Source organism: Pagrus pagrus (genome assembly GCF_965226575.1).
Source record: "Pagrus pagrus genome assembly, chromosome: 17".
In the NCBI taxonomy this organism is placed as follows: domain Eukaryota; kingdom Metazoa; phylum Chordata; class Actinopteri; order Spariformes; family Sparidae; genus Pagrus; species Pagrus pagrus.
The window spans coordinates 22,409,519-22,433,953 of NC_140201.1; the positions used below are offsets into that span (position 1 = coordinate 22,409,519).

Genomic DNA, 24,435 nt, shown 5'->3' on the forward strand with positions numbered 1-24,435 from the left:
TCAGTGTAATTTTGAGGTACTTGTACTTTGCTTGAGTATTTCCTTTTTTACTACTTTACACTTCCACTACACTACAGTTTGGAAGCAAATATTGTACTTTCTACTTCATTTGATTACTTTAGTTACTAGTTACTTTTCGGATCGCATGCTGCATTAGAGGCAAAGAGGCACATTTTGAAATTAATTGATTTGCTCTGTGATTGGATAAAAATAAAAATGGCAGGTGTCAGTCAGGTGCAGCCCCTGTGCCACAGCCTCCTGTGCTCGCGCTGGCTTTATGATAATAAGGTGGTTGTGGCGGGACTCAGCACCGCGGACAGCTCCGGCGCGTTGCTCCGCCCCCTGCTCGCGGTGACCAATCGCCGCCGCCGCCTCAGTCGAGCACTGGATACAACAGAGTGACTGAGCCTCAGAGAGCCTGTCCGCCCAGAGAGGAGAGGGAAGCTGCAGTCCGGCTGTGATGCGTAGCGGGGCTCTGTTGGCTCAACGACACTCGGATGGGATAAAACCTCCCGGTCATATTTAACCGCTTACCGTGTGTGTGTGTGTTTGTGTGTGTGTGTGTGTTTGTGTGTGAGGACTTGAGAGAGAAATGCTCTTGTAGCGCGACAAAACATTATCGCCCGCGTGCCTCTTGCCTCACAGAAACATTTGGAGCTAACTTGGAGCTCGGACGTTGAGCAAGTTTTTGTGTTTTTTTTTATTAACTTGAATTACATTTGAGTCGCTCACTCGGAGCCCAGACACCAGGAAGAGAGAGATGGAGAACGAAAAGTACTTGCCGGAGCTTATGGCAGAGAAGGACACGCTGGACCCGTCTTTTCAGCACTCCCTCCGGCTACTGGACCAAGGTAAGTGTCCGTGCTTGAATCCTGAAGTGAACACTTGAAGCCGCGGGTCTGAGTGTGCACCGACAGTGCTCAGGTTTAACGCTCGGTGCTGGGCTGCAGGCTACATGACTCCACCAGCCCGCCTACTTCAAGTTATAAATAAGAGGGTTTGTGGGACTACTTACAATTTCCTGTTTCGGTCACACTAAAATAAGCGAGGTCCTTTCAGCGTCGTGGCGGTTTTTTGCCAAGTTGTTATGCAGCAAAAGGTGCCCACAGCCAGCCTCGTGTAGTGTGGAGCTCAGCAAGCAGGGGCAGGTCTGAGTGAATTCAGCACCCAGGCTAACAAACTTTTCATTTGTATTGAGCAAGGCACTGATCCACAAGACCACACATGATGAAATTCGTACCCTAAATGAGTTGATGTTGCTGGTTTTGCTGTCAAGCAGGGAACAAAAAAATGTAAATGAAGGTAAAAAGTGAATGTATGCACAGAAAATGCACCTATTTCAGTTGGGATAACATAAAACCCACAGCCAGCAGCTCATGGATGGAAGCAGTGGTGGAACACTGAAACCACTTGACAGCCCAATTTGCAGGCTGCAGTCATCTCAATCCCATGCAGACATGTGTAAGCTGCGGTGCAAGTAGTGGAATAATCACACTCTTATTCAAATGTACATGTGTTTCCTCCTTTGAAGAAGTGGACGTGACTGAAATGGAATTTTGAACGGATGGAGCAGCAGCAGAAGCAGCAGTGGTGGCGGCACCGCTCGCAGACGCTTTAATTAATCCGTTGCACAGCCTTCTGCTTTGAAGCTGTCGGAATTTTTTGCAAACGCTTCTTCAGACGCAGCCCCGTGGAGCTCCTCATGTGGGAAGTGCACTGTTACAGCATCCAAGTGGCATCCTTCAAGTACCACTCATGGGCTTTGTCTCGAGTCTAGTGCACTGTTGTTGCCTTTAAAGGTGACAGACGAGGAGCACTAGTGTGTTAACAGTCCTCCTGCTGCACTGTAACTAATTCAATTGAAGCCCCAAATGCAGCTCCTGCACCAAGCTGTTTTTATCCAGACAGACATGTCCCTTCTAGTTCCTGCTTTCCAAACGTGGGACGTCAAGGGGTCCTTAAAAGTGTTCCAGAGGGGCCCGGGCAAAGTGAGGCATGATTTAATTTTAATGTTCTTTACTTGCTGGAGTTTACCAAAGTGACAAAATAACAGAATTACTTTCCTGGGTATGCTGTCACTTTCTAAAACTACAGTATGAATACAAGGCTGCAAATAATGCGATTAAAATGCTGTTTATTTTCTCAATTAATTAACTGGGAAATCTATCTGGAAAATAATGTCTCTCACTGCGTCCTCATGCCCAATGTGATGTCTTCAAGTTGCTTGCTTGGTCCGACCGACAATCCAGAGATACTTAGTTTACAATAACGCAAGAAAGAGAAATGTATACATTAATCAGTTATGAAAATAGTTGCTTGATTAATTTCCTGTTCAGCAACTCATCGATTAGTCGACTCACGACTGAATCAAATTAACTGAATCATTTTTTTCTCGAAGTTTCTTTCTCAAATTATCACAACTGCAAAAATCTTCCTCTCTGATAAAAATCTGATTTATTCATTTTAATTTGGGTCTTGTGGTGAAATGAATTACGTTTTGGAATTGTTCCTGACATGAAAGAGTTTGGCGCTCCTGCTCTGTCCTCAGATAGCTCGCTAATAATGCATTAATTGTAATGTGCCGGTGTAAGAAAAGTGTGGCACACACCTCACCGTAGTGTAGAAAATGGAAGACCCAGTGATTCCAATTTTAGCCCTCACACAGTTTATTATAACCTCTTAATACGGTGATGTGTAAAATGAAATACCTCTGTACTTGTAGAACCGCTGTCTTCTATTCATTCAGTGTATGTCGGAGTAATGGATGCAATGGCTCGACAATATCGACACAGATATGAGTCTTGTTTGAAAGAACGCACTTAATGCATCTTTCAGGAAGCTGATTCATGTTAAGGTAAATTCATTCCAGTCTGTGAGGAAGATAAGGCTGCGTTGTACTCAGCACTTTTTTATCAGCTGCTCTCCTTACTCAAATCTGGGTTAGTCATTTTTAAAGAACACATCCTGCTCACCAAGACCGGAGCGCTGAATACTTGATGCCAGTTGAAAGACACTTAGCAACCACTTCCTTGACAGAGTCTCTCTTAAAGTCTTATATCCGTACTGCAGGTCTAGAGCTAAAGCAATATTGGCCCATTCCCAAAATCAAATAAAAATGATAGAATACTTATAAGATGAGTCAGAACAAGCCATAAAAGAATTACAGTGAATGTTTCCCCTGTGTTTTTTCAAACATTCAAATGGTTTTACCTAAGACAAGTTCTTCATATAAAGTGTTCTTCCAGTAAAGTTAGTTTGTGATATTTCTGTCGAGGGCAAAGATTGCAGTTGGACACCATTGCAAGCGGCAGAATTAATCCGTGACATTTTATGAAGTAAGCAGAACTCTGCGGTGCACAAAATTTGGCCGAAACAGTCTGCCACAAACTCCAGAACTGTAAATACTGTTATCTCTCTCTTACACAACAGATGGAACACGATGCAGCTTAATAGAGCACTTCTTCTGCCATCTTGCTGATGAGTTCTGGACTTGATTATGCAATTGGCAGGGGAGGAAGCAGGGAACAGAGCTAGAGTAACTAGAGTTACTGCGTGCAAGTGGCGAATATGAGATTACTCCAGGTCTGGGGAGACTTCCATTCAGGAGAAATTAGGGGAGCATTGTGTTGGGAGCTTGGGGATGGGGCGGGCTGCTTTGATAAGTTTGGGCATTCGCAGAGCTCCTTTCCCAAAAGGACCATATCTCTGCCCCTGTGACAACCCTCATACAGTCAGCTGCAGACACTTGGAGCTGGAGAAATATCTTAAGCCAAAATAAGAGACAAGCAGGACCAGCAGCCTACATGGAGTGAAAAATCCTCAGCAGCATACTAATGACAGGCTTGTAGATTTAGAAAACACCTCAGGTGACATGAAGTTCATCTGTTACTTACATTAAATCTGTGCTGCTCTACAGTATATGGAGGCACAAGGGGTGCAAGCAGCACTTACTTACAATGTTTGTTTATCAGTTATCATTTTGTATGTGAAGGTGCATCCTTGACCTTGGAAACAGTTTGACAGAAAAACAAATTAACTTTAGTCACTTAATTATTTGAAATTCTAATTACTGGTCTAACATGGGAGAAAATTAAATATTCAATCTGACCCATTGCCCTCAGTAAACTATGATTTGCTGTTGTCTTTGCTAATGCAAAAATAAAGAGAACTCACAAGCCTTCCTAACAAGTCAGGACACGAAAGCATCTGAGAAGTGTTGATAAAGGTAAGGCTTTTTAGATTACAACTGCCTTACCATAATGTTAGCTTGTCACTCAAAGCAGCAGTCACCACTAGTCAACTAAATAACATGAGGCTATTAATTTTTATTTTTTTTTATTCATTTAAAAAGTGACAGCACTAGTCTACTTACTAGCTTATCTGGTCATCACTGATGGTTATGAGATGTGGTTTAAATCTTCAGAAAATGTTGAAATCTAGTTTCCTCTCTAACAATTGTTTCGCTTAGTAAAAATGAATGTTATGAAACATCCAGTCTTGTCGTCAGGAAGAAAATGTTGGCAGGTAATGTTTCTGTAGCCACTGATATGTTCACTTTTGTACATGTCATTGGCTACTTACCGATAGCTGTTTGTTTTCTCGAGACTGCGTGTGAAACCACTGGATGTTATAAGACATTGTGACAATTTCCAGCTGTGTTTGTGGTGACCTCAGGTGGTATTTTAAGCTTAAACGTGATCTTTTCCTTAGCCTAACTAAGTAGTTTTTGTGCCTAAACCGTTCCAGATTGTAAGAACAGCGTTGTCACAATATGAAATTGAGTACTGAATCGAAAAACAAAGTCAAGATGCATCACAGAGAAATGTCAAGTTTCTTTGAAAATATCCTCGGTTTGCAGAAACGTTTACTGATGACACATATTCTGGGGATTGGGTTGAAATATCAAAAGACGGCCTGTTACTATTCTGAGAGCCCAGGGAGACAGGTTGTAAAAGCTTGTTTTATCTGCAAAATAGACCAAAATGCTGTACTATTTGATTCACATGTATATAAAACAAAGAAGAGTATACTTAATAAGATATTTAAGTGATGACGTGATTGTCAGAATCATTGACAGTATTAGTTTTTCTTAGAGTAATGCCTGCACACTGACTCCAAAACACAAATGTATTTAAATGGACAATAGTTTGAACGCAGTTCGCTCGTTATCAGGTCAAATATTTAACCTTCCAATCTGCCCAGGGTTATACATAATCCATCTCAGTCTCAAAAATAATTTACATATTTAACAAGAGCACATTGAAAACTGTGTCAAAAATATGTCTGTTTTAAAGAGCGCTGCCACAGACAATAATACATGAAATATATATAAACAAATATATAATTTTAAAGTTACACAAAAGAAAACATTCAAATATTATATAGAGAGCATCATTATTATCATTATGATTATTGTGATTATCAAAGCTGTTATCATTCACATGGCTCAGCAGTATATAAATATTATCTTTGTGTGATTTTCTGAGAAAGGCTGTGTAAACAATAACAAGTCAGTGGCTGCAGCAGATGTATTCTGTTTGTTCAGTGTGTGGATGTGGAGCAGCGTGCAGACCACTCTGAATGTTTCAGGACCTCTGGCCCAGTTTGGACGTCCTAACCTCAGTGCTGCACATAAGCTCCATATCTAGTGCTTTTTAATTGGATATTCCACAGCAGGAGCCCGGCACAATGTTTGCATTACATTAACAGCCTCGGAGAGCTTCCCCACAAAGAAAAACAATAACAAGAAAAAAAACAACCCCAAAGACCTACATCGTCTGCACAGACTGAGCAGGTGTGGGAAAGTATCCTTATCCTATGATGCCCCGCCGTTAATTCATACATTTCCATCTCATCAACAGAACAGAGGGGTATTTTTAGTCGTGCTTGAGTTTTGCCCCGAGTGAGAGCAGTTCCTGGGTTAGAATGCCCAGAAGTGAACAAAAATAAGCTTTGGCAAAGGATCAAAGGCAGAGATATCGTTTTGTTGGGGAAACAGTGCTTGATAGCGATAATGATCTGTAGATCTGCGGCTGGCCGACAAGCTGAGCCACACAGTGAGGTGGAGGCTCAGCCGCAGCCCCGGACCTGCCCGAGGCCGAGAGCTGACTGGTGATTTGACCCACGGATGTAGTGAACTCGCAAGTGAACTGGAAGAGGGCAGACGGGGGAGCTCCAGCTACCCGCTTTGCATTCAGACGAGCTGTGGAAGGCTGCTGACAGTGGAGGTGTTTGCAGAGCTCTGTCTCAGCTTTGTTACAGCTCTCGCTGGAATCGATGTAGGCCAGGACAAAGACAGGCAGACCCCAGCTATATAACCTAACAGCATCTCATTTACACGACACAACGAGTCACGTAGTTGCATTGATTTCACTGCTAATGCAGGATGCATGTTCTCACTCGTTATGGGAGCTGTAATGAGCCAATAATGCTGTGATTTAGCACTTTCCTGACTCAGATACAGCACTTGATAGGCTTTAATGCAGTTAAATGTCAAACCTGAAATATTAATATGAGGGCTCTGTGTTCATCTGCATGTAAACAAACAGACACTGTAGTTATCAATGAGAAGACATCAAATATATCAGTGCTGGAACACAGCCATGTGCAGTCATTTCTAGCTCCACCTGGATGAGCATAATTGACCCTGTCTAACAACTGGAACGTAGCCAGAAAGAAAAAAAAGTAGCTGAAGCTTAGTCAGCTTTATTAAGCCATAATATGTCAAATGTGTATGATATTTGGCTTGTTGTTGAGTTCTGCCCTCAAGGAGCCAAAAAAACTTTTAAATAGTTTAATTAGGAAAACCTCAAAACTTTTTGAATAGAGTTTAAAATGTGTGAGTAGCATCAAGTATTGAAAATTGCCAGGAAAAGCTGGACTCAAAAGCCTGGAAAGAACTCTTCATTTCTGACTTTTGATCTTTTTTTCCTGACCTTATCAGAAAATAAGGAAACTGCTAATGTCACAGGTATATTGTTGTATGGCTGCCATATCAAATACAGATAGACTAAGAGGTTTAGCACACTTTGTTAAACGAAAAGCAAAGGGAACACTGAGGAATTGAAAAAGTGAGTCTGTTTCGAACAATATTCAATAACATGTGACTGTCCCTGTATGACTTTCTCCGGGTTCTGTTTTCTATTTAAACCCCCGTTGAAGAGTCCTGCCACAAAACAGAGCTCATTAGTTGCATTTTCTCCTCTCCAGCTGTTGGTTCGTTGGTCTTTTGCTTGCATCTCGACAGCGATTCCATCATCGTCCATGCAATCCCATCCACCATATTGCGCGGGGTATAGTCTCCACCTGGTACAAAGCTGGCCTCGGGCACAGCTTGTTGATTTAATGTTGAGACTGTCAAATTTTAATGTTGAACATGCTGTCCTGGTATAAATGCTGCATTCATATTTCAAATGCCACAAAGATGTGCATTTTCCTCCTCTACCTGCATACATACGTTGCCGAGGGCTTGCCTTGAGCTGTCTGCGTGGATGACTATCCAAGCGGAGACTCTCAATTAAAGCGGCTGGCCAAGGCGGCTTAAATAATGCAAACTGCACTTGTTTAGGCCAGAGTCTGCTGAAAGCTGATATTACACGTCTCATTCAGAAGTGTGTGTTGCTGGGTCTTTGGTATGGCTGGGTAAGGTTTTTTTAATGCATTTTTTCATAATGTAAACATAGTACCATTTTAGCAAAATAGTAATAGTTTGTTACATTTACACAAGGTAGGTAACATGAATGTTAGAGCTCGCTAGAATATCGGCAAAAAACTTTTTTTTGTTTTAGAGATCATAATGCAGAAAAAAGATTCTTGGGTGAATTTCCAATGATAAAATTCCAGTGAACATTACTGTTTCAGTGCACTGACAATCTGATGTCTGATATGATGGGCTCTAGTTAACGTTGTGTTACCTTGTGGTTCCCCTGCTGTAACATAAGCAGATTGAAGCTCAAGGCCATCTAGTTTGGAAGCTTATTTGTCTTCTTTCGGATTAACATTCAAAGTACAAGTCGGCAAGGGAACCTGCAACACTCATGTCTTTTTAAACAGATCATAGTTGTACAATGGCCAAAACAGCTTGTGGTACGGAAAAAAACTAGGATTGCTATAATTGTTAGTTGGTTCCGGAAATGAAGGGAAACAAACAGATTTTCCGGCACACTTTTTAAAAAATAGGTATCAAGTATTTATAGGTCAAAAGGCTAAAGTCCTTGTAAAGTCACAAGTCATTTGTGTTAATGTACAGTACAGGTCAAGCTGAGGGTTAAAATATGAATTCACATGAAGAAGAAGAAGACTCCAAATCTGTGCTAAATACCAGTTGTCCATACCAGTCCATTGCTTTCCATTTTTTATGCTTGGTGCTTTAGACACATTTAATTTGGTAAAAAAACAAAAAGAAACCTTTCCATTTCAACAGGCGGTTTAGATCTCTACCTGCAAGGATGGATATTGAGAGGAGCCCTTGTCATCTCCTCTGCGTCACTTACAGATTCATCAATAATCATTTTATTGGATGATAATGTGCTCCACAGAGCTGCCGGACAGGACGCAGACAGACCAGGATTACACTGGATTAGTTTGAAAAGCAGGAGAAACCCCCAGACTGTATCAATCTGTTTACTGTGCCTGAGGCTGAGAGACAAAAGAGATGGGGATGGAAAAGAAAGAGAGGGTAGGAGTGGGCTGGCAGGGCTGTAGAGAAAGTAAGAGTCTCTTTCCCCGGGGAAAGGTTATTTGTAAGGGGATTGTACCAAAGTCTGTTACAAAAGGGAAAATGCAATCTGAGGGGGGAGGACAAAAAATGGAGGAACGAAATGGAATGGGAGTTGAAATGGAAGAGAAAAAAAGAGGTTATGGGAGTCCTGTCGTAGATGTGTTAGTGATAAATAAAAAAGTTCAGCCTTGAAAGAAAATATAGAAACTCCCAGGCTACTCTTGACCCCTGCTTTCACTCCATATGCCTCAATCTCTGCTTCTGTAAGTAAAACACATTTTCAGTGTACTTACTGTACTTGCAGGTGAAAAACCCAAAGGAGTGGTGTGTCTCATGCATGACTCAATCACTGCCGCTGTGATGAAAGACAAGTGTGATTTCCCACTTCTGCCTCAAAGGACGGGAGTGGTGTAAATTCATTGCTTATTCATTTTTGACACTTTGGAAGCATTCCAAACACATTCGAAGCTTCGCACATGTACAGGAACATCCTTTTATGATGAGAGAGTTTAATTTTAGTTTCAGATTCAGTTACGAATGAGAGGTATTTTCAGCCCAGCTCTTTATTGTCTTTACTTTAAACCGAACATTTCGAGTATATTTGACTTTGCAGCTTGTTTTTACTTGCAGGGGTCCTTCCTGTGCCCCCGCCTTGATCTCCCCGCGACAGCCACCGCATCCCTTCCCCTCCTCCTTATTTATGTCATTTTGTGCGGTTGGCACCTCAATAGAGTGGATTGCACTGGATTAGCTTCTCCGCCTTTCCAACTGATCCGATCCATTTTGTGTAATCCAACTCAATTTAATTATGTTTATCGTTCCACCTCGCTGGTGCAGAGGAGCAGCAGCACACCTCCACCAAGATAAGCCCAGGGACCTTGTGCCTTTTTGCTGGCAGAGTGTCTGCCTGAGCCTGTTGCTTTATAAACAGATGGTGTAAGTCACCTACACTCTCGGTAAATACTGTGTAAGGTACAATATTATGATTCAGAGCTCCCCTCAAACATCACTATGACATGGAAAAAATAGCCAAGGTTGAAGATGATAACCTCGTTTTTTTTTGTTATGCTGTTATGGGAATTTGTACAGTTTAGCAGGTTCTCCATCCCTCACCCTGTCTGACACTGGGAGAATTAATTTGCCCACTATGTATGGAGTCTTCTTCCTTTGCATTTGATATTATACAGCCAAAAAAATGTTTTTCAAGCACCATCTAGTCAGTGGGCACAGTTCAAGGGCTCACAGATAGGTTGGCCATGTTGAAAATCTGACATTTTTCTTCTCCTGATAGTAGCAATTTTGTTGCAGGTTAAATGTATTTAATGCCCTTCAGGTACTGATCTCAGAATTTCTATATGGGCGAGAAATTGCCTCCAATCCAGTCTCAGATACTTTTAGAGTCAGCGTAGTCGACTGCACCGAGCAGCAGATGTTACAGCCCAACAAGGATAAAAGGAAAAAAGAGACCCTGCTCTGTTTTCTGTCCTCAGTGCACCTCTGTCATCTGCACCGCCTCCATATGAACTCTGGTTTATAACCCTGGGTCTGATCTATTGTTTTAGACTTGTACCATTGTCAAGAAAGTCTGTTTTGTATGATTTTCTTATTATTGAGGAGTAATGCTGTATGTATATACGGCACTCTTTTACAAAAGACTTACAAAAGGAAACCAAAAAAATAACAACCAGAATACCTTGTTCAGTGATTATAAATAAACGATAAATGTCACTTTGATGACACTGAAAAAACATAACGAAACATCATCATTCTTTCATAAGTAACCATTACCGGCAGGGATCCTTTTTTGATGCTTTAATGTCCAACAGAAATTGCATTTAGTCATCTCTTTTGTTGTCAAAAATAATGTCAACATGCCAATGTTTTAAATGTATCCTTAATAGTTATTATTATTAAATGGAATAAAAAAAGATCTTCATGGAAATGTCAGAAACGCTGCTTTTGCTTTCAGCTGGCTGGATGGGCGTGTCCCTTTCTGTGTTTGATTGACAGCAGCTGGCAGGCTGCCAGAGTCCCGCTGTTACACTAGAAAACGAGACAAAGTCATGGGCAGACAGTGTTGTATTTTTAGTGTTGTTGAAGAGTAAGGACCACAGCACAGTCACCACATCGAGCGAAGGTGTCGGACAAGATGTGTGTTCCTGTTTGTCAGTTGGATCTAAGAAGGAGATTTGAGCAGGAAACAATTCACGTGGGTTGTTGTTCACAGCCTGTGGTTCTTGTGTTGTGTAGCAGGCTGCTGTCTGGCTGTAAGTTTGAGCATCTGTCCATGATAAAATGCAGAAGTTACTGCTCGTTTGGCTGCATCTTTTTTTTAATTTCATTCTTTTGTCTTTATTTGACAGGAAAGGTAGGAAGGAGAGAGGGGATGACATACAGCAAAGGGCTACGGGTCAGATTTGAACCCTGGGGCGATCCGGCGAGGACACAGCCTCTGAACATGGGGCGCATGCTCTACCAACTGAGCTACAAGGGTGTCCCTTTGATTGGCTGTATCAAAATATGTTATCATCTACATAGACAGATAGCAGAACAGCATTCTGTCTAAGTAATGCTAGAGGGCGGCACCATGAAACCAGAATATATAATAGAAATTTCTGCAGTTTGGTTTTTGATCTCAGGGGAGAACACTAGACAAGAAATGTACAGAGTAGATATGTATGTTGTAGCCAGCAGTGAAAGAAGTACTGATATCTTTTACCTCAGTAAAAGTAGCAATACCACAGTGTGGTGTTATTTATATTTTGTGTTAATCTGAATATGCAAAGTGACTAGTAGCCTAACTAAAGTTGTCGGTAAGTTGGAGTAAAAAGTACAAAACATGCCTCTGAGCTGTAGTGAAATCGAATTGAAAGCTACAATGGAAATACTCAAGTAAAATACAAGTATCTTACAATAGTAATTAAATTCCACCACAGGTTGTAGCTGGCAAGAATCATGCAATTTAATTTCCGCTAGACCCAAAGTATTAAGTGTCCTGCTCACCTTTTTGCAAACAGAAAAAGAAGAACAGGCATGAATGTTTAATGAGCGAGGGTGGTGGGATGTCAGTAAAATGAAAGTAAAGTGTACTTTCTGGGTTTTTGGAGCAGTAAAAGTTCTCCTGTGTTGTACTGAGAGAGGAGGAGAGATGGATGCTCATTTACCACCAGTGCCAGGAGACCTTTCTTCGTGTCCTGCTGGGCTGCTTGCTTCGCTGTGTCCCCCGTCTCTATTTTAAGAGCCTGATATTAAAGCCTAATTGTGTTCGGAGTTTTTCGGGACATCTCCCTCTGTTTCTTGTGCCCTTTTTTCATCATATATAGCATGCCAACGGGACCTCTAAAAATATATCATGATGCAAAGCACAGTGTGCAAATTTGTATGTGTTTAGAGTAGATGATCTCATCGCCTCATTTCAGTTAATATGGCGCAGTGAGCAGATGTAGCATGCGTATTGTTTTTTGTCAGCCTGTTAACATGTCACCACTGTTGCAATTGGCTGTAAAACATTCATTAAGTCTTATAGGCAAACCATAAACAGGGGGTCAAAGCAGGATATACGACCCTCATAACAAGCACGTTATCCACTCTCTCCACACTAATAAAATCATCCTGTTGCTGCTGTCTGTTTGACACTCCAGCTGACGGCCTGTATGTGCTCCTTGGCCGTGCCATTTGGCAGCTCTTCTTGTTAAAGTTTGACCTAGGATTTGCCCAATAAGAGCCTTGTTAAAGTTTGACCTGGAAGTGGATCTCTGTCTGTCTTCCTGCTTGTTAAAGCTCTGCCTCTCTCTCTCTGCGGCCATCATTAGTCTGCAGAAAATGTTTGGAGCCTCTGTGGAAATTGTTTTTTGGTATGTCCTCGACAAAACAAAGGCCTTGCGGCAAACTGTGAGGAGTGCATGGCTCTCACAAAAGCAACAGATTGGAGTTTTAATTATACAAACCTTTATTTAAAAGGGACAGATGTTCTCCAAGCTGAACTGATCTAGGCAGAGCCATAGAGGTATATGCTGTTATTTGTATGTTGTTAAAAACTGAAGAAAAAAAAAAGTATTTAAAAATTAACAATACTTGAGGAAAAATAATTATTCCTAAAATTATTATGTGAGCTGTCAGTCCAGGTCTTTGTGTAGAAATAATGTCAGTATTCAACAAGACTGGATGAGGCAGCTGCTTCTTTTGAATCCATTAAATGGTACTCAGTTCTAGGAAACTTCTAAAAACCATGACTTCCTGAATGGTGAAATAGTGTTAAACTGTATTTGTTGTAAACTCAAATGTTCATTTTAAAGTGATTTATGTTTTGGACAAATACAAGTGATGGAACCATTGACAAACCGCAGCAGAAAGGTTGAATGCAGTGCGTACTCATTAGAACAACGACGTCAACCCGTGCAATAGGGGTGTAACTATCGATTGATCCGGATCGATATAAAATCATGCTGAATTTTACTTTTGTTAAATGTTCTCGTTGTTGAGCCACATTTTGTGTGTAAATGGTGTCAGTTTAAAGTACAGTGTACTACACTTAAACCGCTTACAATTCTTAAAATTATTTATTGGTTGTTATTTTCTTTTATGGCCAAAAGCAGAAAAGAAAGAGGAGGCAGCTTCTGAATGTGTTAAACGGGATGTGATATTGTCCCATTGATCGTAGTCTGCCTGATATGATTTCAAATTGATTCAATTCTGAATCAATTTGAAATCATATCAGGCAGACTTTGTGGCATTAGTAAATATTATATCAATGAAACTGGTGATTTACACCCCTATTGTGCAAGCAGGTAATCGTGAGTCATATTCACATTTCTTGTTTGGCAGCGATCTCTAGTGGTCATAGTAATTATTATTATGGCAGAAACGGAGGAAGTCAGCTGAAATAGTATGAAAAACGGCAAAGTAGGCGAAAGGAGGAGGTTGGGGTGGACGGTTGGGTTAAACAGGAACCAGGAGACAGCTTTTCATGTCCAGCGTGAAGCAAAATTCAACGCTAAGTTCTTTTACCTTACTAACACAGTAAAGCAACATCACATACATAACTACAGTTACCTATGTAACATGTGAATGTTTGTAACTGAAGTTACACAATGTTTTTCTAAACCTAACCAAGTATTCTTAGTGCCTATACCTTAGCAAACATTACTATGTCTTTTTTTAGAGTCACTGGCAACAGATCTATGCAGTTGTTAAGGTGTGAGGATGTATGGTTGAATGATAAGGCTGGTGTTATTCCATACTTTCCTTCCTTTTCTTTCCTCAGTAAATCCTACTAAAGGAGAAAAGAATCCATATCTAAATCTCTCTCTCAACATTTTTTGACTTCCTCAGCTGTGGCACTCACAAATACATAGTTTCATCTTTACATAGGGCTTTATAATTTACTAAAACAGCTGGTGGTAGTTTTTAGAAAACAGCTGTGGATTAAACACATTTGGATGCAGGATGGTGTAGGTGGAGCTGACTTAAAATACACTACAGTGGGGCTCACTGATATGTTTTTAACAGGTCTTGGACAACAATGGAGCTTTATGGCACAGATAATATATCAGATAACAGCATTATAAATATATATTATTTTATGATGTGAGACTATAAATCGTCTACTATAGACTATAGATATTGGATCGTTATAATATGATTGCCATTGGTGTTGTCTTTTCCTGGTTTTAAAGGCTGTATTACACTAAAGTGATGTCATTCTGAACTTACCAGACTGTTCTGCTTGTTATAATACTTGCCTTTACCCACTTTTTTTATCACATTACTGATGATTATTGATCACAAATCACACTGTGATCATTTGTAAAAGTACCAATATTCACCCCTACAATATTGAGGCAATATCTATAAGGAGGTATTTGGTTGAAATATCAAGATATTTGATTTTGTAGCCCAGTTCTAGCATTTTGAAATGCTTTTGAGATGATTTCAAAATATCGAGATAAATATTGTGGCAATAGCTATAGCCTAAAAATATTGTAATATTATTTTAAGGCCATATCGGCCAACCCTGTATCAGACCAAACATATTAAGTGGATCAGTTCTTTGATGATGGGATGAGATTTGTTGTCAAAAAATAAAATAGAACATTGCTTTAAGCATCTTAAATAAATTACTACATATTCTCAGATTTTCTGACTTAATGGGAGAAACAACATGTATTTTTTGAGTGCACAGCGGCTCTGAAACAGAGATATTTATTAAACTTAAACTCCAAACACTATAGCTGCAGCTCTTTATTAGGCAGCTCATTCATTAGTGACAGGATCACAAGTATCACCACTCAATCCTTTGCTGTCATGTGTAATGCATCTCTGGCAAATATGATTGTAATTACAGCAGGCATGCAGTCCACATAGTCGACGCCTCCTGAGCTGGCGTGTCGATGGGAGGCTGCAAGAGGTGAATGGATAGAAATCAAGTTTATAGATCTGTGGTTCGTGCGCGCCCACCTCTCCACCGGAGGGCCGAGGTTTTAATTGCTGTCTGACCAAGGCTGGTTCTGTGTGAAGATGGGCTGCGTTGATACGAGAAGTAGAGGGAAGGAATGGTTTTCTTTCTCTGTGGTTGTTGTATTGACAACTTCTCATCCTGGAGGAGCTGATAAGAACACAAGATCCAGGGAGACACCCAGAGGAGTGGATTCTATTTCAGGGCCAGGAATCAGAGCAGTGTTTCTGGGGTCGAGTGAGCCTTGGAGGTCCTGTGTCAAATCCAGTGTCTGAGGGCACAGAAGTGTTGAAATCTAACAGTATTACTAAAAGTCCAAAACCGACGGTGAGAATGCCAGAGCAGGTGGCATGCATGAGCAAAGAGCCTGTAACCTTGTAACATAAATGAAGCAGCTGCATGCACGAGGAGCATCGTATTCAAAATCAATGAGGGAAAGTGCATTGATTTACAAAACAAAACACAAACACAGGGGACCTTGCTGCACGCATTGTGTTAGGTCACTGTGTGAGCGCTGCTTTATTTACTGGAACATCTGCTCACACACATTTAGACTGAAACAAAGGAGTATTAATGTCAGCTCCCTACTTTTGTATTTATTTGTGAACTGCTGTCGTTAGCTTTTCAAATTGTTGCACTTAATTCGGCATTCGTTGATTGAACAATTTTAACTGGAGAAGAATGTGAGCACTGCAAGAGATTACTGAATCATTTTTAATATAGACTATAGTCACTTGTGACAATTTAACTTATAATGAATTATAAACTATAGCCAATAAGGCTGATCTCAATAATGTAAGTGCTGACAGTTGAAATGTTTTGCCATTGTTACATCTTTCTCTGTAATAATTTTATCTTTGAATGCCAAAAAATGACACATATTCGGGATTCAGTTTTATTCTTTTTGTCTTTGAAACATCAAGACACACAACTCTCAAGACACACGAGGTTGCTAACAGAATATTTAACTTACTGAAGAATTATGATTAAAAATCTATAAGCTAAAAAAAAAGTAAATGTATCTGCAGACTTTTTTGCGCTGTGGCCAGGGAGGAGCCTCCATGTATCAGAGCAGGATCACATCACCGATCAATATATGATGTGTAACAAAAGCCAAATATCGGGGTCCACTAATACACGTATCTAACCCTTTGTGTAAAGTGACATCAGTGCAAACACTTGACTTATTGCTCCCTTTACTCCCTTACACAAAGCCTCCAGGAATCTATAGCGCTGTAAATTGTACTATATGTGTCATAGATCTCTCTGTCAGAAGTACATTACCCCCACTGAGCTCCTCAGGTCGCCCAGTGAGAGATAATTGTGACCCCCGCTGAGAGGGAAGAGCCCAACTTACAGGAGGCATCTTCTGTTCATCACAAGGCACTCATTTAAAGCCTCTTCCTTCACAGTTAAAGTGGTAATCCTGGGCTCACTCCTGTGATGTTTTTCTTATATCCTCTCCATTTTTGTAGAGGTAGTTACAGAGAGGAGCGAGGGCCCTCGGCAGAATTCCAACTCTGTTTTATCCACAGGTTTGCAGTATGCAGAAATTCAAGTCTGGGATTCACAGAAGAATCTAAATTGTTCATTCAGTTGTTCGTTCGTTCGTTCGTTCGTTCGTTCGTTCGTTCGTTCGTTCATTCATTCATTCATTCATTCATTCATTCATTCATTCATATTTGGTTTATTTTTGCTAATTTCATTGTATAATTTGCAAAAACAAAGAACAAATAATACACTTTTACCCACCATACTTGACATGTTTCATGAAGAAAACAGGAGCAGGAAGAGGAGAACTTATATAACCCTGCCCCAATAATAACCAAAAAGTGCTGCAGCTACCAATGGCCAGCTCTTTTTTTTTTTTTTTTTTAACAAATCATGAAAAAAATCTGCAATACATAATCAGATACAATCAATAGCAGTCATCTTAACATACTCAATAAGTTTATAATGTTGCATTATTATTTCTGTATAAATTCTATTACATGTGGTTGCTGCTTGGTCTGCTTTAATCTTGTTCATACATATAGACTTTAAACAATGATCCGCATGATTTGATCTTAATATAAACAGCCTCTGTAAATTTTCAGGTAATTTGTTTATTTCTGGCTTTACACATGACTAAAACTGTTTTCAAATTGACTAAATCTTTTAATTTCAACATGTAGCTGATAATCAGTCTGTTGATATGTTCTCTCACATCCACCTTGTTTTTAAGTCATATTGCTCTTTTCTGTAACATAGTCAAAGGTTTAATATTAGTCATAAACGTGTCGGGGCCACACCTAAATGAACAGTACCAAATATGAAGACTGTCCTTTGATTTGTTCAAAACAGCAATACATTTACAGACTTTTTTTCACTCCACCATCTATTAGATCTCAATTAGATTATCAGGTATAAGACTTCCATTGATATTAAATTTAAGCATTTTCAATGGTAAAATATGGTTGATTTTTTATTTTTTTTTACATAATCTTTGTCTCACCAAATTTGACTCCATCAGAATTCTGTCTATGCAACAAAGCACATTTGCTTTATTGTCAAAAACACAGTGCAAAATTTCCATTGGAACTCTGTTCTTTTTATTCCAAGTGTATGCCTAATACACAAGACGACTGTAGTTATTTTTGGATTCATGGACAGCAGTGAATTACCTGCGTCAGACGAGTGTGCAGATAGACTTGTTTTTTTTTGTTGTTTTTTTTAGAATTTATGAGGTCTGTATTTACTAAAAGCTGTTTATTCTTAGCCTTTCATTTTTGTATGTGGATTTCAGATTCAACACACATTACTGCTTTTCACAGTGATTGAAAATTGTCTTAAGGTTACGGGCTCAAACACAAACAGAAAAAACATACACCTATGACAACACAAAGTTTTTGAAGCGAGAAAAAACATTCTTCGTCTAACAGATATTTGTATTCATAGGCAATAAAATGCTCCCTTGCTCAATTCAATACACAGAGATGAGTTTATGAAATAACCTTACCTGGTCTGGTGTGACCAGTAGCTTATAGTCGCTAATATTTGCAAATATAAACAGACATTACTGAGTCAATGTTGCTGAATTTGTGACTCATTTCTGCTCAGGCTACTGTAACACTGCGTTTTAGCAATTACCATCATCCTCATCATATACTTGTGGCTGCTTGAGTGAAAAATTACATGAGCTCGCTTTGAAATTATCTTTTTTTTTTTCTTCTCAGAGCACAAGTACATGTAAAGGACACTCTAAGCTGACATATAATCAGTTTTTTAAGCAGTAAATTATCACTATTGTGTCATATCAGTCATAGCGAGTTGCTAATCAGACATTTCGTATGCAGAAAATTCACATCTCAACAAAACAGCAGATAATTTATGATATTTAGCATTTTTCGTTTTCACATCTCGCATCATGTGAACACATAGAAGCATTTGCATGCTAACAGAACATGCTCATCCCATCTCTATTCCCATGTGCTGCTGTAGACCACTTCCCACTCCTACTCCCTCTCCACTGGAGCAGTATTATTCACTTCCAGTCTACCTACTGTTCTCAGCACATAACACAAATAACCCCCCTGGCAATCGGTAGTGTCTGCCTCATTATCATATTTATTTAAAGTATCGTATGACCCATTTCATTCCAACATGGGTTCCTCTCGTCATGATTGAGTAGTCCCATATTTAAGGGTAGTCTCCGGAGATGCTGCTGTGCATAATGGGAACATTACTATTAAGCATCATCACAGTCCTGTCCTTGTCATTAAAATGAAAAGAGAAAAACTTATGTTCCTAACTAAGCATTGTTTTAGATTACAAAAACAGCATTATTACAGATATATTCAAAAACTGCAGATGTAAAAATGGAGCCCTTGATCTTTCAATGGAGGAAATGTTGGAAATCCAACTCATGCGATCAATGATCTGTCATGTAAGCAATACGAGATGAAATACTGAATATGTTTGCCCGCTGGCTAGTGATATACTATATAGAGTCATGCTGGTGAAAGGAAAGGGCTGCGGTGCCGCCCTTTGTAACGTGACCACTCTAATGGACCACATCTGATGAATGGTCATGATTGCACCAATAACACAAGGAGAAATCTGTCCGATTGCCGGGTATACACATCAGTGCAAGCTTTAATGGCCGAATCTGTCACTAAACGTCTCGAGCCCGTTCACAATGTCCACTGTCCTGTGGCTGGTAATGGAAGATTAATAGCAGGCTACCGGTCCATCTCTGATCGGAGTTATCGAATGGTTTCCCTTGGATACGTTTCTCAGGACTTGGCCAAGTCTGGGCTGTATTGATCTCCCGCTTGTAAATTTATGGTTATGTTTCTTCAATTTGCACAAAAGCAAAAACATTGTTGTCTCCTCTGGCATCAGTCATTGACTTCCTGCGGCAGTGGGTCTCTGTCCCGTCGGTCCCAGAGGGTGGAACCCTCTCCTTTTGTGACAACGTGAATGTCATCGCTGTTACTTTATCCATCTAATTGACTGTGACCTTCTCAGTGCTTTACATTTAGGAAGGTTTATTGATAAAGGTTGCTCTCTGGTGCTTTAAATACTGCACATGCTGATATGATATGGTTGTGTGCATGCTGGGAGCAGATAACTAGTTTGTTCTGTCGGACTGTTCAGCTGAATTCAAGCGCATGATGTCCATTCTGCCGTGCTCTACTTGAGTTGAGGTGATGACTTTCTTTTAGGAGTGTCTTGTAGGAATTTGGTTAACAAAGCCATGGTGTTTTGCTTTAAAAAAACGTGCATTCGGCCCTGCAGCTCCAAACTCAGATTGATTTAACCTCGGCTTCGGCTTTAGCTTCAGATTTAGCTCCTTTCCAACCTGGCAACCCTTGCCCTGCCCTTTGTCCTTGCGCTGTCTCGTTTAGCTTCAATGCACAGGGTTTCATTACCTCTGCCTTAGTCAAATGGCTAGGAGCTCTGGACTGATATTTCAACTGAGACATAATTAATGAGATGTGCATGTCTGGTTCTCTCTCCTCTGAGCTGAGCACTGTAAGACGTCTGCTGGGACTAAGTATAGGAGCTAAGAGCAGCAGGAAGAGAAGCGGCATGGAGACTTACTGCAGTTGTAGAGGTGCAGCAACAATAGAACCAAGACAAAAAGCAATTTCATTTTTTTTTTCTGTCTACAAACATGAGGAAACATACTGACTGCATTTACGTGGACTTGGTTGACTCTAACTTTCTATAACATAGTTTATATAGGTCTGAATGTTTAAATCAGTGCTCCTCAGGTTTTCTGCATATAAAGTGGAATCAGAGAACATACTGTTCTTTAGGCACTCCCAGGCAGAGCAAGAAAATATTTACTTATAATTTTTAAGTTGACATCACAGGGTCCTCATTTTGATGGAAATAATAAAAACACCTTGTATTTTATATTGACAAACAATACACTGGAAGTAAATATTAATCCATCACAAAATGAAATGACAAACAAATATAAATACGAGACAATTATCACATTGTTATGAAGACATAAGTATCATTAAATAGAACAAAATGATCATATCAACGAGTATCAAGCGTTCCCATCAGTACAAGTACAATTAAAAAATGTTGTTTATACAAAGAGTTTGTCAACTTTAGAGATGAGATAATTTATTGATTCGTCAGGTAGCTGGCAATAATAGCTGAAAATGAGACAGCAACAATGAACGTATCCATAGTATTTTCTTAAGCTTAAGTGCCATAAATTCACTGGTTCCAGCTGGTTTTCTTAGTTTAATAGATAATAAACTAAAAGTCTTCATTTGCAATGGTGCAAGACATTTTTGCTATAAAAGATTAATGGTGAAAATAATTGTCAGATTGATTGATAATGAAAATGTGGACCATGATATGTGAAGACATCAAATTTGGGAACAACGTTTTGGTACTTAGACCTTCATCAGGTTATCTTACAAGACAATGGAGGAGGCTATCCTAAGTGGGGTTGTGGACTCGCATGGCCCAATCAGGCCACACTGCAGACAGACGTCCCTCAAAATGCCATCAAAGACATCAAATGTATAAACACAGTGCTACTGATTGAAGCACCAACACATTTCTGTTCTTTCCTCCTACGAAAGAGTTTCTCGCGTGCAACATGTTCAGCATAGGATAATCTAGATGGTAGTTCTGATGGTTTACTTACAATGTATTGTCTACAGAGAGTATAAGTTTGAATCAGTCTGTTTTTATTATTTATTATCTGCCCTGATGAAGACAGAGATAAGAAGAAGTTGACAGCTGACACTTTATTTCAAGCTTTTTATATATCACTTCTCATGTGCCTGAAGAACATTTTCCTGTCTGTTGTTTCATCTTCAAGTATTCTGTATGTGAGTCATTCAGCATTCGGCTTCTGAATCTTTTCTCACCACACGTTCAATGATTTGCAGCCACAGGTCCGAATGAAAGTTGAATTTTGTCCAAATTCGTCTCAGATATTCAGAGCCAGGAATGAAAGTGGTGAGACTTGGCATCGTATTTCCTGAATTTAAAGCCAGCTGCGCTGCTAAAAGGTGAAGTAGGAGAGCACCAACAGTCAAATACGTGGTTTGAAAACATTTTTTTTTTTTTTGTCAGTATGGGCTGCCTGACACTGTATCACAGAGTTACAGTTGTTTTGCTCGTGTAGTTTATTCAGTGAGAGCTCTGGAGGAGCAGGGTGGAAAAAAACAGTTACAATAAAGCCTCTTCAGCACGATAAATAAATCCCTGTGGCAACACTAAAATCATCATAAAACAGGATACGATAGGTTTTTGCAATAACAATGTGTAATGACAGCTTTGGCACTGCATAACAACACCGTTGTATTAAGAAGCAGTTTTCTGGCTCTTGATCAACACTGTTTCACTTTTACCACTTGACAAAACATCTTTAAATTAGAGAAACCGATGCAGAGACTTGAAAATAACTTTTTCATCTACTCAGAGGTAACCTTAAACTAGTTTTCACACTTCTGCTGTTAAGATGAGTTATTATTTTTTGGATGACTCAGAGGATTTAAATGTTACATAGGGAATTCATCTTTAGACTATTTTGGAAAATGTCTCCAGGAGTCACTTGTGTGTTTTTAAAGGATTTATTGACACATTTTTATTTCTCACAATGTAAAATGGACAAGATTGGAAGACATTCTCCACCAGAAGCTCTGTTAACAACACATAACACGTGTATGACCTTTAGCTGCTGAGATTCCATCCCATTATCACTTGCCCACAGTTGGCATGTATGTGCTTCAAAGGCGTGTTTTGCACCCAGACTTTCACAGCCATCATTTAATGGAGAGTTTTCACTGCCAAGTCTCATGCAAACACACTTTCTATTATCAGCCATTGTCACAGCACAAGAGTCCAGATGTTTTTAGTTTTTTTAGGTTCCTTTTTCTTTTTTTTTGGGGGGGGGGGCATTTCTGCTTTATTTAGATAGTGACAGCTGGAGAGAGACATGGAAGCCAGGGGAGAGAAAAAAGGGATGCCATGCAGCAAAGGGCTCGGGTAAGGTCGCTGTAGTTAGGACTCAGCCTTAATACGTGGTAGGGCTGGGCAGTAAGGGCTAGGTAATCGACTACTAAGTACAGATTCACATTCAATCAATCGGTGCCAAATTGCTGTTCCTTAGAGTAACACTCTAGAGAGAATAAATGAGGGACATCACCCCAGCAACAAGTCACAGTGTGTCAGGGCGACACTGAAATATTTGTAATGCAAAATACAAAGCTGACCAGGACAACACATCTAACCTGAGGAAAGACCCTATCAAAGCAGCTGACGTTAGCATGCCTGCAGCCAGAGCTGCGCTCGTTCATGCCCCGTACTGTTTGTTATTGATGCTCCTTTTGACAGTTCTTCGAACAGCTTCCTCCTCTGAAGCAATACCAGTTGTGTTTGGTGACTTTTTTTCTTTTTTCTAGTGAAATGATATTTTTGTTATTACAAAGAGAGTAACGTCTTAAAAAATGGTTACCGTTAGGTTCTTTTGCTGAATTCAAGATACTGGTATCTGTTTGAATGTGAATGGTATCCAACACTAGGGGCTGTATATAGAAATCATATAGTTATCGGGATATGCGACTACATATTGTACTAGATTTTGGTTATCTTTGTATTGCCATGGCTGTCTTTTCCTGATTTTCAATATCAGAAAAGTACAAAGGGCCATTCCTATAATATTGTCGCAATATTGATATAGAGGTATTTGGTCAGTTGTTGCATACCATTTATCAAGATATATATTGTGTAACGCAATACAGCCTAAAAATAATATATTATTTTAAGGCCATATTACTGAGGTCAAACACATGGTACACACTCTACCAGGTGAGCTACCAGGCACCCTGAGTCCAGATGTTTTTGTTGCAGATTAAGATAACCCATTAACCCTGTAAGTCGCTATTTAATTCTGACCGGCTCTAAGCAACAACTCAGACCCGATGTGTGAACTTGGCGTCAGCAGTGGTCAGCTGTCTCCTATATATTCCGACTGCTAATGATGTGCCGTGGGTGGTGATGCACTGAGCCATTACACATGCCTCTGCCACGGTGTGAGAACGGATTCTGTCTTTCAGCTGACATAAAGACACGTCTTCATCTGTGAACTGTCATCCTGAAGATTATGCATACCCTTCACAGTCCATTTTTTTTCTAATTTTCACAGCCTTATTTGCTCATACGTCTCAGGTCGCAGCTCTGACATTGAAAACTCTGTTGAAGATTACTGTCAGAAAGTAGAACCAGATGTAAGGTGCTGGCCTTAAACAGCATGCCTTACCTCTCTGTTAAGATGCTCGATAATTGGGGAAACAATCCCTGTTATTTCAGCTCTTCCTCCCCTCGAATCTTTCCCCCTGTTGTTGTTTCGCTGCTCTGGTTGCCTGAGTGAAGCGACGTGCCAGTGGGTGACAACATGCAGCAAAATATGGTTAACATGTTTCATGTGACACTTCAATTTCCTCTCTGTCAATCAGTGCAGCTGCTGTATCTTTCTTATTGCTCTGCCAGACTGACAGCTCGTGATAGATCTAGTTCTCGGTTAGTGGCGGAAATATGTGATTACACAGACGAGCATGCAAATACATGCATATATATGAGTGAGACCTACATATAGCTGCTCATGCTGTGTATGCTCTCACTCACACTGCAAAAAAACTTCATCTTAACAAGTTATTTCGGTTATGGATGAGTCGTAAAATGAGCAGGAAACACACCTTTTTATAGACAAATCTATCGCTAGAAAAAGGCTCCTGATGTG

At 39.9% G+C, this 24,435-nt stretch overlaps 1 protein-coding gene across 2 annotated transcripts in view; it reads left to right on the forward strand.

Moving 5' to 3' along the window:
* The first annotated feature begins 414 nt into the window (after positions 1-414).
* The window catches only part of khdrbs3 (KH domain containing, RNA binding, signal transduction associated 3), a 117,908-nt gene continuing 93,887 nt past the window's right edge, over positions 415-24,435 (forward strand). For both annotated transcript variants that reach the window (XR_014624574.1, XM_084379042.1), the window contains exon 1: positions 415-851. Coding sequence is in view for 1 of the 2 variants with exons in the window: in XM_084379042.1 (XP_084235168.1) it covers positions 761-851 (91 nt within the window). In the remaining variant the exon portion in view is untranslated. The remainder of the gene's footprint in view (positions 852-24,435) is intronic.